Here is a 15,887-nt window from a genome sequence, read left to right as displayed (position 1 = left end):
ATGCAATGAGAACTTCTTACATAAAATAATCGACATAGATGATGCGCCGAAATGAGCAAACGTTAAGGAACGAAATTCTAGTAGTAGTAAGAGTGATGAAGGGGGAAACGAATAAGTTGAAAGAGCATTCCAAACACTAGAAGATGCGCTAATAGTCCATATTATAGATTTTTAAGCAAAATGAAGTGACCAATTGACGTTAATCGAATTACCAATAATAACGAGTTATCATGCCGACATTGGAACGTCTACAAAGCGTTGTACAGAAGAAAGAATAGTTCTCCCTTAAGTTGGGAAGAAATTGGTAAGTGGAGGATAATGGACCATAGTCGAGTCAACAGACCAAAGAAATTCCTAGAACTTATCAAAACCCGGCTAGTGGCAGCCTAGGATGAATAATAGAGATATGCGAACTAGATCTATAAAGACGAAAAGTACGAAGTAAAAGACCAAGTATTATTGAAAGTGCCTCCTGGGGAGGGAGTGATGAGATTCGAAAGGGAAAGAAATGTTGAACCAAGGATTATTGGACTGGTTGAAAACTTTAAAGGACTAAGAGATTTGGCGTATAAATTAGCACCAATATCGAATAGTCACCAAGTTTATAACGAGTACCCGGAAATATATTTGACAGATGGGTGGAAATTTTATGAAGAGATCTAGTACTGTGAAGTTAATGTGAGAACTCGAGGTGGTCACGTGAGAAGCGTATTCCCGCCTATTTCTGAACTGAAGCGTGTCCAAGATGGCTTTGATCTTGTCAGGGTTGACCTCAATTCCCCTCTTCGAGACCATGTGACCCAAAAATTTTCCAGACCCAACACCAAAAGCACACTTGTTGGGGTTTAACATCATCTTGTGGTGTCTCAGCACTTCGAATGCCTCTCTGAGGTGATTGATATGATTGGCCTTGGCCAGGCTTTTGACTAACATGTCATCAACATAGATCTCCATGGTCTTTCCAATTATATGGGCAAATATCTTATTTACCAACCTTTGGTAAGTAGCTCCTGCATTCTAAAGTCCAAAAGCCATAACAAGATAAAAGAAGACACCAAAGTCAATTATGAAAGATACCTTGGGGGTGTCATATTTGTGCATTTTGATATGATTGTAATCGCTGAAGCCATCCATGAAACTTAGCATCTCGTGTCCAACGGTGGCATCGATCAGGGTATCAATCCTTGGTAGGGGTAGCATTCCTTAGGACAAGCACCATTCAAGTCAGTGAAGTCAATGCACATCCTCCACTTTCCATTGGCCTTCTTGACCATTACGGGGTTGGCCAACCATTCAGGGAATTGTACTTCCTCAATGAATCCAGCTTCTAGGAGCTTCTCGACCTCCTGTTTAATCGCTTCCGGCATGTCAGGGGCATAAGTTTTCTTCTTATACTTCACGTCTTTCTCAGTTGGATCAACGTTCAGTTTATGAGTTATGAGGTTCGGGTCGATCCCAGGCATATCAACTGCCGTCCAAGCAAACACATCACTGTTCTTTTGTAGGAAAGTTATCAATTGGCCCTTCAAGGGCTTGTCTAAAGATGCTCCAATATGCGTGACCTTCTACAGGTCTAAGGAGTCTAGGGGAATTGGGACTAAGTCCTCTGCTGGCTTCCCTCGAAGTTTTTTATTCTCACGAACATCCATGTCTTCTATGGGGAGGACCTTCCCCCAATCCCATCGGGCAACATAGAAACTACGGGCCATTTTATGTTCTACTTTCGCCTCTCCAACACTGTTCCTAGTCGGGAACTTCAGTACCAGGTGGTAGGTTGAGGGCACGGCCATAAACACGTAGATTCCTGTTCTACCCATGCTGGCATTATAAGTAGAGGTTGCCTTAACAACTTGAAAATTTAGCATCTGTGTGGCCTCCCTGGACTCTTCCCCAATAGTTACAGGATGTTATATTGCTCCTTCGACTTGGAATTCCACTTGGTTAAACCCGGAGATGGGTGCGTCGGAATGAGTCAGTTGTGAATCATTATAGCCCATCCTTAATAATGTGTCATGGAAAAGAATATCAATGAAAGCTCCATTATCTACTAGGACCCTCATAACAGGATAATTTCCAATTATCGGGGTGATAACAAGAGGATCATCCTGAGGAAATTTCAAACCTTCAAGGTTTGGGTCACCGAATTCAAGCGTCATCTCTGACTTAGAACGCTTAGATTATTCTCCTCTCATCACCTTTCTCCTTTCTCGCATAAACTTTTCGAGATTTCCTTATAGTCCTAGCTGCTGTAGGACCTCCTGAGATCATATTGATTACTGGCCCTCGGGGATGTGGGTTGCGATCTCTGTCATTACCCCTTCGATCATTGTCTCTTTTTTTGCCTCCAGCCTCTTCACCCTTAGTGAAATGTCCGAACTTTCCTCTTCAGATCAAATACTCAATTTCATCCTTGAGTTGCCTACAATCATCAGTATCATGACCAACATCTTTATGGTACCCGATTATCGACTCTTCTCTCTTTTCTCGGGGTCTCCCCTTAGTGGCTTCGACCATTTGAACTCGTTGTCCTTCTCAATTTCCATAAAAAATTGGCTCCTTAGAGTGTTCCACCTTGCTTATTCAGTGAACCTTGGTGATTGATTCTTATTAGAGGACGAGTCAGAATCTTTACCAGTTCGCGGATACGTGTCCTTGACATTCTACACCTGATCTGTATTCCGCTTCTTGTTGCCTACGGGCTCGTTACTTACTATTGTCTTCTTCATACTTTCCTCCACCTTGATATACTTTCCACTATCCTGAAGCTGCAACATGCTTTCAGGAGGGCACTTGGCCATGGGCATATTAAAGAACTCATTTATTGTCCCTTGTTGTACGACTATCATAGCTATCTTGTCATCAAGATCTGGGACCTTCAAGGCCTCCTTAGTGAATCCGTTCAGGTAGTCTCAAAGGAATTCATTTGCTTCTTGAACTATGCCTCTGAGAGAAGCTGAACTCTTCTCGTGTACTCTCCCACTAATGAATTTCTTGATGAAAGCTTGACTCAAGTCCTTGAAGGATCCAATCGAGTTTGGAGGAAGACGGTTGTACCACCTTTGAGCCATACACGATAAGGTTTGAGGAAAGGCCCAACACTTAATAGCGTCGTTCACGGGTTGTTGCAACAGGACGTTAGAGAACGTCATGACATAGTTAGTAGGGTTGCTAGTACCATCATATATTTTGATGGTGGGCATCTTAAACTTCCTCGATATGTGAACGTTCATTATCTCTTCAGTGAATGCGGGGTTCGGATTATCAAGATCTCCTAGGGGCATCTGATCACTTGGATCAGCCCTTGGGGCAACAGCCGTTCGTGGTGTTGGACCATCAAGGTCTATGATTGGAGGAAAATCCCTTTGTCTCACTGCAAATAGAGGTCTTGGGGTCAAGTGCACCTCTAGATCACGCTTCAGCCTTTGGATCTCAGCTTCATGAGCCCTGATTCTCTCTTGTACATCTTGGGGAATTTTCCCTTGAGTGCTCATAGGCTGTTGGTGGCCACTAGGCATGGGCTCCTTACCAGCACGCCTCCTCCCTGGAGCGACCTCTTCGTCCGAGAATTCAGAGTCTCTAGAAGAGTAAGGTCTAGAGAATTCTCGGTTCTCAGGGATGGGAGCCAAACCACTAATGTATTGGGATGTCCATTGAGACGTCCGTCTTGTCCTTCGCTCCGATTAGAGTGCCCACTTCCTCCAACCTCATGGTATAGAGGCATCCCGTAAGGGGAGTAGTGGTCACGATCGTGGAGTACTCATACCTAATGGGTTGAGGATTCACTGTTGTATGTAGCTACTGTAATTGAGGATTTGTCCCTTGTGGAGCCAGGGGATTCGTCCTTATTGGAGGATCTTGGGTTGGGGGATTCGTCCCTTGAGGTTGAGCCTCAGATGCCCCTACCGAGGTTTCTCATTGGGTGGAGGCATATGTTGAGTGCGGCGGTATCTCCATCGCTGATGCGATTGTTTGCGATGGGACATGGTTGTCTGTTGCACTATTGTTTCTGCTCCGTTTGTTCACCATTGTTGTTGTAGTCTTCCCACAGACGACGCCAAATGTTGTGAAATAAATACTAGTGTGCGTTAGTAATTAATGCTAGGGTTTGTGAGCTTCGAGCTTTAATTGTTGTTCTCACGTTTGAGACTGTCTGTCCTCGCAAGATGGCTACGTATCTCTGTATTGTAGAGAATCAAAGACAAAAACATAGTTCTATGTTGATGGGTGAGCCCTTTATATAGAGGTGAGTCTAATGTTAGACTTGTGTTGGGAGACTTGGTGGACAAGTCTCCAACTTATATGGTAATTAGGACTCTTGTAAGGGAAGAAATTCCAAAACCTTCCTTGTAGGAATTTGTGTTCGTTTTGGACACATGTATCTGGTCTTCTAGTCGTATTGGGCTTAGTCCGTGGACAACTCTTGTTCGTGAATCTTGACGATCTCTAGTAGTGGGCCTTGACCGCTTGGGTCGTCTCTAGCCTATTATGTACCTAGATCAGCCTGGTTTGTACCGGGCTTTGGACAAAAAGCCCAGGTGTAATTAATGTGACACTTAACGTGTCTATAAGATATATTTTCTATCCATATTAATAGTGTTTATCCCTCTCTTATTTTAAATAAGAGTTAAAATCTCATTACACAACAGATATGTGTGGGTGAGTTTTACAATTTAGGGGTTTACGCGGTTTGCATCAGATTGGTTTTGATATAAAAGTCGAACTAAATCGCGAAGAGCGATTCTAGAAAATTTTTATCCGCAACCGTAATTGCGGCTGCAGTTCGTAATCGCAATTGCGGCTGCGGTTAACCACATTATTTACGGTTACGATTTTACGGTTATTGCAGTTCGGTTTGTGGTTAATTACTTAATATAAAACTATTAATAATTTGCAAAACAAATAACTAAGAGCGACTAAAGTATAAAATCAAACAATGCCTCCTACATTTCGCAGTAATATAAAGTATCTCACGGTAATACAAAGTACCCCACTTGGTATTTGACATTTGGGTGTTAGCAAAATTTCAGAAAATCAAACACACAAACCCAGTTAGAATAGGGATAATATAATGCAAGCAAGTTGTGAATGTAAGAAATTAAAATATGGATAATATGAGCATTTATCTGTGCACACCAGGACTGATACCGAAGTGGGGGTAAGGGCTGGATTAATAGTTGAGTTTCAAGTCATGACAATTAAGTATTAACAAAGATGGGTTAATTTTGCTTATAAGGTTTGACTCAGTTAGTTAAAGAGTGGATAATTATTCTTTTAGTCAGAAGTTCGAATCTCACAAGAGGAGAATTTATGATTATGCCTCCTGAGTTAAAGGCTCTGGTTTAAATGCGGTTTATCATGGTTCACGTGGTTTGCAGAAAGGCTAGCGGCTGCGGGTTAATTACGAAAAAGAGTTAATTTTAGATTATTAAATAGTAATTTTATTCTAAAACAAATATTTTATAATTATTCGCAAAAAACAATTTAATTGCAAGCTGTTTAGCGGATGACATTTTCTGTAATGGTTTATAAGAAAAACGGAAAGTTCTAATAAAATCCAACTTGATTTAAACCTTTTCCCCTTTAAACAGGTTCAAGTTGGTGCTCAGTCGACTAAGATGTATATGCATCTTCGAATAGTAATCTGTAATTGCATTAGACACATTACTTCCCCTTTAGCTAGGGCGTATGCCATATAAATGAAATTCCCACTAGGTTTTCTACCTGTACATCATTAATAATTAGGACCCAACATAAATTTGCATGTTCTCTCGTTCCATTGTATAGAGCTTCAGTTCCCCCGCAATTAGGCAAATGAATGTTAATATAGGGTTCGGTCCGATCCATCCATGATAAACGTATGATTTAGTATATAGTATCTCGCTTATGGTTGAATATTCGTTCAGGAGTCTACTTATTACCATATCACGCCCAACACGTTAGTTGGGTACCTGACCCCCCTTAAAAATATAAACATGTGGATAGATGAAGCTAAATTACCGTAGGCTCCTAACATTACGATGACACTACTTGTTATAGTTATACTGTTATAAATCCGAGTACCTTTTTCTAACTTTGAAAGTATGAGAAGGAAACTTGATAATCAAGTTTCTTGACATGACTATCTAAATTTCATCAGCACAATAGTTTAAGCCTCAAGCAAACATAAGTTTCTCATTTTATATTTAACAAATCTTAGCAATACTGAAGTGAAATTGGAACTTCCCAACTCCATCTTTTGATGTCTCTTACTTTAATTATGAGTTTACAGCACCAAACCAAATATAAATAAACTAAGCAACAGCTAACTCACTCCTTGTCTCATAAATATACTCTCTCCGTCCCGTTAAAAGTTTCCCCTTTTAATTTTTTGTACTGTTCACGGTAAACGATTGACTAATAATTTATATCTAATTTATAATGTCAAACATAGTCATGAGTAATTTTGTTGAATTCGTATTTATAAGTAATTTAATATAATAAAATTTTTATATTTAATACTAATATAAAATTAAAAATACTAACAATCAAAAGTGTACATTGTCAAATATGTCCAACACAAATAGAAAACGTTTTTAGGGACGGGGAATTATCATTTTTCAACCAACGTTTATAGTAATAAAAAGAAAAGGTTAGAGGAAGTAGAGATATAGTGAATGCAACAGGACCCATTCTGGTAGGCTGTAATAATCATATACTTCTACTTTTCTCTTTAAATTCTAGTGTCACATCTCTCCCTCTTTTTTCTTTCTTTTGCTTTTAGTCCTTGTTTTTTTAATATTGCACACAAGCAAAGAATAAGAATTACTTCACCCTTTCTTTTTCACAGTTTTTCATACAAATTTACCATTAAGATTACAATAATCTACATAAAATTCTAATTTACTAAATTACTGCAACACATTTTTTTTGGAACTAAATAAATTGCAAGTTGCAACACTCAATTAGCCAGTTGAGAAAAGAAAAGTAAAGTTTAGATAGTAACTAAGAAAAGCTTCATGCTCAAGTAAAACCAAATTACCAGGTAATTTGAGCATGAGTATAGAAAATAAATGTGTACCTAAAATTGTATGACTAGCAAGTCTAGCATGGGACAGCTACACAGGGGCAAACTTTATGACAAGAAAATCCTCATGGGTAATGTCTAAGATAGCCCATATTTGAAAAATCAATGTACGCCAACATAAGTGCATTTCATAAGATCAAGGGGCAATTTTTGCAAGTATAATATTTTCAGCTTAGCTGAGGATACCTTATTTCAGAAGTAACCCCATGCATAAAGAGAAAGCAGACCAACCAATTTAACTCAACACCACTTCCCCAGTTTCCCCTTGTTCCCCTTCTCTGCAGAAACACAAGCGGTTTACAAAATGCCCCTCAGCGGTGAACAGTCCATGAGGATTACTTTCCTCAAGAAAGAATTTGAAGCTTCTTTGCTAAAGATCCATTCACTGGAGAATGAAAATCAAGAGCTAAAACAGGAAGTGGCTCGTCTAAAAGCACAAGTAAATATACTCAAAGCACATGATACTGAGAGGAAATCTGTGCTCTGGAAGAAGTTACAAAACTCGTTGGATGTTAAAGTTTCGGACAAGTCTCAACAGAAACCGAGTTTTTCAGTTGAAGTTCAAGAGAGAAGTCATCCTATATTTGAGAAGAAGTTCAGTCCAAAGGAGGATGTTATAGATGATACAGTTAAGAAGGAAAGACCGGCAATAAGTGTACCAATACCACCGCCTCCTCGGCCTTTTACCTCTTCATTGAAACAAATACAGGTAAATATAGGTTCATTATCACCACCACCGCCACCTCCACCCCCAACAAAGGTGTTAGTTGGATCAAAAGCAGTACGACGTGTGCCAGAGGTGATGGAGTTGTATCGTTCACTTATGAGAAAAGATTCTCGGAATGAGAATAAAAGCAGTCCTATGGGGTTTTTGCAGGTAGTAAATTCAAGGAACATGATCGGAGAGATCGAGAACAAATCAACTTATCTGTCAGCTGTAAGTTCTAAATGTTATCACCATTTATACTTATGCATATCTTTATTCCGTTTACACAATCAATGCCTTTGTATGAACAGATAAAATCTGATGTGGAAATGCAAGGGGGACTTATTAATAACTTAACAAGAGAGGTTGAGAGTGCAGCATTTAATAAGATCTCAGATGTAGAGGCATTTGTAAAGTGGCTGGATGAAGAACTTTCGTGTTTGGTAGATGAAAGGGCTGTCCTGAAGCACTTTCCACAGTGGCCAGAGAAAAAAGCTGATGCATTGCGGGAAGCTGCCTTTAGCTATGGAGACTTGAAGAACCTTCATACTGAAGTTTCATCATTCAAGAGTAATACAAAACAGCCATTAACACAATCCTTGAAGAGAATACAAGTGCTGCAAGACAGGCGAGCATGTACCCACTAGAAAGTTGTTCTCTTAGCTCAATTTTATACAAGTAAAAATTTACATGTTTTTTTTTTGTTTCTGTTTCGCGCAGATTGGAACAAAGTGTAAGCAACATTGAAAAGGGTAGAGAAGGTACAAGCAAGAGATACAGAGAATTCCATATTCCCTGGGAATGGATGCTAGACACTGGATTAATTGGCCAGGTAGGTGACATTACTGTTGATTTTTGTTTTAAAAAAGCTATAACATAGCTAGTTATACTGATTACAACATTTTACCAATAAATAGACGGGGATAGAAAATTAGAATTGGACAATTGATTGATGTTGAAATAAAGGATTTTGATATTTGTGAATGTATGAACACTACTACAAGAAGCATAGTCATTCGTGCTTCTAGGTTATGCTGCGTCCATTTTCAGAAGATTAAAGGAAAAAAAAAAGTTAATTGCACTTTACAACCCTCATCTTTTATTTTAAATTATTTTAAATCAAAACAGTATACCTATGCAAAATACAGTTTGTAACCCTTAATTTTCAATATCAACTACAACATGCATCTCTTGCGGTTATAAAATTGAAATTGAGATGTTGATATTAATAACTAAAATTTTAAATTAATTGAAATATTTAATTTAATATATTTTTTACATGAAAAAAATTATAGATATTTTCTATCAGTAATATTCTAAATTAATCATAATGCTAAATACTTAAATTATATTTATTAAGCAAAATATATGTTTATATATATAATCATAAAGTTTCTAAATATATCTAAATTTTAAAAATTTTAAAAATTATACTGAGTAATAAAATAATTGACATTAATATTATTTTTATAATTTGAAATTCTAAATTTTAGTTTAATTTAAAATTATTATTTAAATATTTTGCTGAATTTCAATTTTAACCTTCACAATATAAATATTTGTAACAAAATGGTCAAAGGGATGTATATTGTATTTGATATCTAAAGTTAGGTACTTAATTTTTGAAGAAGGTAAGTATATAATTTTGTTATTAAAGTGCAATTAACTAGAAAAAAGAATCATCGGTTTTAGCTTTTTTGATGAAGCCTTCTACAGCGTCCTTTAGAAGACATCAAAATTTATCACTTAAAATCTTTTTTCATAAGAAGCAAAGCTTCAATTTGTATTTGGAACTTGTGTAGGAGAAAGAAATAGTCGTTCATTTTTTTGGGAGCTCCTTGCGTGATCCACCCTTACCTTCAATAGAAGGCTAGGCATACTACACCCATGTCTCTACTGGATCACACCTTATCATTCTGCTCTGTCTCTGCCTAATCTTCTTAGTTCTCCTTTTAAAAAATTTGGATGGAAAATCTGGAAGAACGTACATCTATTTTCTCTCCTTTACAATTCATCTACACAGATGCAGTGATGTTTTTCCTTTCTCGTCATCCCTTGCTTGTATCCTTCAAAACACGTACGAACACACCTCTCTTCATCTAGTCATCCTTTCTTTCAGTCTAAACATTTTACTTGTATAAGCATCCTTTTCTACTTTAATTGTGCGTTATTTCTTTCTTCTTTCACAACCTACAGCTTCCAAAGTAAGCCAAGGTATCGCTTTTCAAGATTCATAAGTAGAGTCTGTTTCTTGATGACATCTTCATTGAGCATTTTATCAATGTCCGTCTTAAGTTTGAACCACCAGAAACTAGATGATTGTGCTGTTGGCAAAATTTTTCCTTCTAATGGGTTAAGTCAATGCAATGAACTAACGGTAAAGACAATTAAAGGCATATGTTGAGTATACAACAACAAAAGTAAAACCTAAAGCGAATAAATAAGAATAAGAAAATAAACGATAATCACACAAGACAAAGTTTTACGTGGTTCGGAAATTTCTATTCCACAAGCCGCACTAATTTTGTATTGATCTCTCACAATTTGTTGTGTCATGATTTTACAATTACATGATTATTTATAAAAGAAGAAACTAGGCATAAATCAAAATTATAGTCCAAATTTGAAAAGTAGACTAATCTATAAATTAATCTGAATCTGAATAGTCTATTTTCATGGGCTTAATTAATAGACTCCACAAACCCAACAATCTCCCACTTGGAGTCTTGCCAGTCTTCACTTCACTCTTGTAAGTCTGGTAAAATCAATTCTTCAATCAATAACTCTAACTAGTGTAGCGCCTTCTCATCAATCAATTTTGAAGGCCAGTTGAAACTACGCAAAACTTCAACTTTTCATTCGTAACCATCTTAGTCAACATATCTGCAGGATTCTTTGAACCAAGGATTTTCTTCAAGGACAAAGTACCATTGCTTATCAACTCTCTTGTAAAGTAATATCTCAGCTGAATATGCTTCGTCCTAACATGAAATACGGGATTCTTCGCAAGATGAATAGCACTCTGACTGTCGCTATACAAAGCACTGTCCGCCTGTTTCTTGCCCAACTCCTCAAGAAAATCTTCAACCAAATCATCTCCTTGCTAGCTTCAGAGATAGCCATATATTCTGCTTCTGTGGTTGAAAGAGCAACACTATTTTGAAGTCGAGACATCCAACTAACTGCGGTGCCACCCAAAATGAAAATATAACCCGTTGTACTTTTTCCTGTGTCCAAACATCCACCCAAATCTGTATCAGAGAACCCTTCCTAGATAACATCTTTCCTACTGAAATATAGTGCAAACTTGGATGTGCCTTTCAAGTAGCGTAACAACCACTTGACTGCTTCCCAATGCTCTCTTCCTGGATTAGACAAAAATATGTTAACAACTCCCATTGAATGAGCAATGTATGTCCTTGTACACACCATAACATACATTAAACCGCCAACTGCAGATGCATAAGTAACTTTAGCCATATCTTTCTTGCCTTCATTCGTTTTAGGTGATTGCTTCCTTTTGAGATTAAAGTGACTCACCAACGGTATACTTCTGGTCTTCACATCCTGGACACTGAATTTCTGTAACAATTTCTCAACATAATTCTCTTGAGATAATTTTAAAGTACCTTCAGTTCTATCCCTTATGATGCTCATAACAAGTATTTGTTTTGCTGCACCCATATCCTTCATCTCAAACGCCTCAGACATCTGTCTCTTTAACTTGTTGATTTCCCTCATATTTGATCCTGCTATCAACATGTCATCAACATACAATAATAATATGATATAAGATGAATCAAACTGTTTAAAGTAACAATAATGATCCATAGCGCTCCTCGTGTACCCATTCTTCATCATAAAGCTGACAAAATTCAAGTACCATTGTCTCGGTGCTTGCTTTAAACCATGCAAGCTTTTTATAAGCTTGCAAACAAGGTTTTCTTTCCCAGATACCTGAAATCCCTCTGGCTGAACCATGTAGATGTCTTCCTCAAGATCATCGTGTAAGAACGCGGTCTTAACATCTAGTTGCTCTAGATGTAACTCATCTGCAACCACAATACTTAGCATAATTCTAACTGTAGTCATCTTAACAACAGGAGAAAATATATCGGTATAATCAATACCCTTTTTCTGTTGATAACCCTTGACTACTAACCTTGTCTTGTATCTCTTGCTGCCATCATGTTCTCCTTTGATCTTAAACACCCACTTATTCTGTAAAGCCTTCTTTCCTGCTGGTAACTCTGTTAAAGTCCAAGTCTCATTCTTCTCAAGAGAACTCATCTCCTCATCCACGGCTAATTTCCACTGAACTGAATCATCCACTTGTACTGCCTCTGAATAACAATGAGGCTCCCCGTCCTCGGTCAATAACATATAATATGCTGAAGGAGAATATCTTTGTGGTGGCCTCCCACTTCTGCTAGATTTTCTTACCACATTCTGTGGAGTTACTGGAACCCTGTCATCAACATTCTCCGAACTCCTACTATTTTCTGCAAAATCTGTTTCTGTAATATCTTCAAGCACTGCTTCTTCTTTCTCAGGTTGTTCCTTTGTAAAAACAGAATCAACTATAAGCATATCCTTATACACTGCATTATCATTAAAAGTAACATCTCTACTTCTAACGACCTTCTTAGTCAGTTCGTCCCAGAAACGGTAACCCATATCATCTGAGCCATAACCAATGAAGATACACTTCTTTTCTTTCGGATCAAGCTTGTCCCTATCAGAATCTTAAACACGCACATAAGAAACACAACCAAAAACTCGCAAGTGTGAAAGATTTACCTTTTTTTCCTGCCACTCTTCTTCAGGAATCTTGAACCCCAAAGGACTTGAAGGTCCTCTATTTATGAGATACATTGTTGTGCTGACTGCATCTGCCCAAAACATCTTTGGCAACCCTACATGTAATCTCTTACTCTTGACCCTCTCATTCAAGGTTCTATTCATGCGCTCTGCAACACCATTCTGCTGTGGAATCTCCGGAATAGTTTTAATCATTCTAGTCCCAAATTCCGCGCAATAACTTTTAAACTCATCACTACTGTATTCACCACCATTATCTGACATCAAACTCTTCACCTTCAAACCGATCTGATTTTCAACTTCAGTCTTCCACTTCTTGAAAGTAGAAAACACATCTGATTTATTCTTCAAAAAATAAACTCATACCTTTCTAGTGGAATCATCAATGAAAGTGACATGGTAGCGAGATCCGCCCAATGACGCAACTGTTGTTGGACCATATACATCTGTATGAACTAACTCTAACTTCTTAGCCTTGGGGGTCCTCCCTGATTTTGCAAAAGAAACACGTTTCTGCTTTCCAAGAACACATGGCTCACAAAATCCAACTTCCACATTCTTCAACTCTGGAACCTTCCCGTCTTCTGCCATCGCTCCCACTCGCCTGAAAACCTAGGCTCTTGATACCATTTATTGAGTATACAACAAGGAAAGAAAAACCCAAAGCAAATAAACAAGAACAAGAAAATAAACGACAATCACACAAGAGAAAGATTTACGTGGTTCGAAAATTCCTACTCCACAAGCCGCACTAATTTTGTATTGATCTCTCACAATTTGGTGTGTCATGATTTTACAATTATATGATTATTTATAAGAGAAGAAACTAGGCCTTAATCAAAATTATATTCCAAATCTGAAAAGTAGACTAATCCATAAACTAATCTGAATTTAAATAGTTTATTTTCATGGGCTTAATTAATAGACTCCACAAACCCAACATGATAAATATACACTAACATGCTCTTACGTAACACTACAACACTCACAAACTCAAGTGGAAGCCACAATTGATGAAAATTCTTTGTTTACAATGCCACAGATGAAATTGAGTTCACTTGTGTTGGCAAAGGAATATATTAAAAGAGTAGGCAAACAACTGCAGAGCAGCGACCCTTCACAGGATGGAGATCTCTTGATACAAGGCGTTAGATTTGCCTTTCGAGTGCACCAGGTATCCTTTCAACTCTCCTAACATATACATTTCTTTCTCTTAGACAATTTATTAATGAGAATTACTTTCAGCTTGCAGGTGGTTTCGATACAGATACTTTGTATGCTTTTGAAGAACTAAGGAAAATAGGAATTAGTCATCTGAAAAGTTAGTAACGAATTAAATTAAGTCTGTTACAACCAGCACATTACATATACTAAATACAAGCATAAAGCTTGTATGTACATGAATCTGGCACATTTTTTAGATAAGTGTCATATGTTAATACTTAAAAGCTTCCGTTTACATTAAGGCACCCCATCTTACTGCAAGTTATGTTATATGATTTGATGATATCAGCATTTATCATCAGAGTTTGCCATCAACACTTGATATCAAAGTTTGACAAAGATGACGTCATCACTTGCCATCAACACTTGATATCAAAGTTTGACAAAGATGATGTCATCACTATTTACCGTTATTATTTGTTGATCAGTACTTGTCATCGATATTTGTCCATATCAGTATTTGTCAAGCTGGAAATTAGGAGATATTACTGAAGGATAATATTTAGAGAGATATGTCAGTGTATGACTTTACTTATATTAGCAATCAATAGTTGGATATGTATTATGATTCCTTACTCAATTTTAACATATCTTCTAGATTGATTGTGTAGCTGTGCAGTATATAAGCACATGTTAGGTCTAATCTTAAGTAAATGTTACACATGTGGCAAGACAAAATTAATTTTGGCCTGTAATAACTATCACCTTGTGGATTCAATAACTCTAGCAATGTGTTTGTTTTGTTTCCAAGAAAATAGCCTGTGTGTGTGGATTATTAAGTGTGGGGTTGTACATGTATGAGTATTCATATTATTGTACAAGATAAGTGTTTAAACATGATTCTAGATGGCGTGTCCTCCTAAATCCTTGACCTCGGATTTGGGGGCTTCATATAAATGGTATCAGAGCCTTAGGTTATCAAATGTTGGAAACAATAGGAGATAAAATTTGTAGATCTAAGAATAATAAGAATTAATCAGAACTCAACTCGAGTTCGTCGTCAGACTACTTGGTGTGGTCTTGACAGTTTTACCCTCCAGGGAATCCCGACTCTAAATTAGTAACACATTGCCTATTGTGTCAGGTACTAATGGAGCCTATAGGGGAGGTTGACCCTGTTGAGGATATCATGCCACTTGAGCGCGACCCCACTCCCGAGTCGGAGGACCCACATATTATTGACTCAGAGGATGACCCTACCGAGGATCCCCAAAGGATGAGACTGACCTCTCTGCACCTACAACAGATGTTGAGGAGCTCTAGAATGATGGCATAGGCTGGATAGTCATAGATATTTACCCTCTTCCGATTGTTCACCCTCCTACTCCTCACCCATCGATACTAAGCCCCTTACCCTCTGTTGATGAGGATGATGATGATGATGAGATGGAGGAGGACACTTACGAGGCCTATGATTTGCCCTCCAGTGACCCTGACTCGCCCCTACCACCCCCAGCGACCGTGCATGTGGAAGTTCATGACTGGATTGTGGCTCAGCTGAACGCTGAGATCACCACGGCGGCGGGCCGCATTGCTGAGTTACGTCAGGCGTTACTCGTCAAGTGAGCTGCTAGACTTGGATACCTCAGAGACTTTAGGACTGCTTCCCCGACCCTAGCTCGCCGAGAGATCGACGGGATTGAGCTCCTCGCCCGAGTGCAGATGAGAACCACTTCGTTAGGATGATATGTTCCAGTGGTCGATGCTGAGCTGATTCTTGCTGGAGCGATGAGGAGGGTCATAGATCTCACACGCCATGACATGGAATGACGAGAACAATAGATATATATGGACCTTGTGAGGGCTGGGTGACTTGTCACCAATTTGTTAGGATAGATGGTAGTAGATAACATTCCTAGCCCCACAAGGTGCCCTGTTTATGTATTTGGTATTCAGTATTTAGGATTTATATATTGGTTAATTTGTATTCAGAACTTATGAATGTATTTCAAATGTATGTATTTCACACCAAGACATAGGCTGGGAGATCTTTTTATGTGATATTTATCAGTTGTTAAGTATTTGTCTTACTTTATTATTGCACCCTCGATGAAAGCATGCCAAATATTTAAA

At 38.0% G+C, this 15,887-nt stretch overlaps 2 protein-coding genes across 4 annotated transcripts; one reads left to right on the top strand and one right to left on the bottom strand.

The window, feature by feature from the left end:
- Positions 1-1,169: 1,169 nt before the first annotated feature.
- On the bottom strand, positions 1,170-1,817 carry LOC141665633 (uncharacterized). Its single transcript, XM_074471618.1, has 2 exons — positions 1,570-1,817; positions 1,170-1,491 (listed from the first exon to the last, which is right to left on the bottom strand). Exons 1-2 carry the CDS (start codon positions 1,815-1,817, stop codon positions 1,170-1,172), a joined length of 570 nt encoding a protein of 189 aa, XP_074327719.1.
- Positions 1,818-7,174: 5,357 nt separating this feature from the next.
- On the top strand, positions 7,175-15,800 carry LOC141668263 (INCREASED PETAL GROWTH ANISOTROPY 1-like protein 1). Of its 3 annotated transcripts, none has more exons than XM_074475060.1 (6): positions 7,175-8,000; positions 8,081-8,397; positions 8,490-8,601; positions 13,633-13,764; positions 13,843-13,911; positions 14,899-15,800. In XM_074475060.1, the coding sequence occupies exons 1-5, from the start codon at positions 7,368-7,370 to the stop codon at positions 13,882-13,884; spliced, it is 1,236 nt and encodes a 411-aa protein (XP_074331161.1). In that variant the 5' UTR covers positions 7,175-7,367; the 3' UTR covers positions 13,885-13,911; positions 14,899-15,800. The 3 variants fall into 3 exon arrangements, with proteins under 3 accessions (XP_074331161.1, XP_074331158.1, XP_074331159.1); XM_074475057.1 differs by having other exon boundaries at positions 13,836-13,911; positions 14,899-15,799; XM_074475058.1 differs by lacking the exon at positions 14,899-15,800 and having other exon boundaries at positions 13,843-14,097.
- The last annotated feature ends 87 nt before the right edge of the window (positions 15,801-15,887 follow it).

The sequence above is a fragment of the Apium graveolens genome, chromosome 6, assembly GCF_009905375.1.
Source record: "Apium graveolens cultivar Ventura chromosome 6, ASM990537v1, whole genome shotgun sequence".
NCBI lineage: Eukaryota > Viridiplantae > Streptophyta > Magnoliopsida > Apiales > Apiaceae > Apium > Apium graveolens.
Note: the sequence above shows the minus strand (reverse complement) of the source record. Positions and strands in the feature narration are given on the sequence as shown.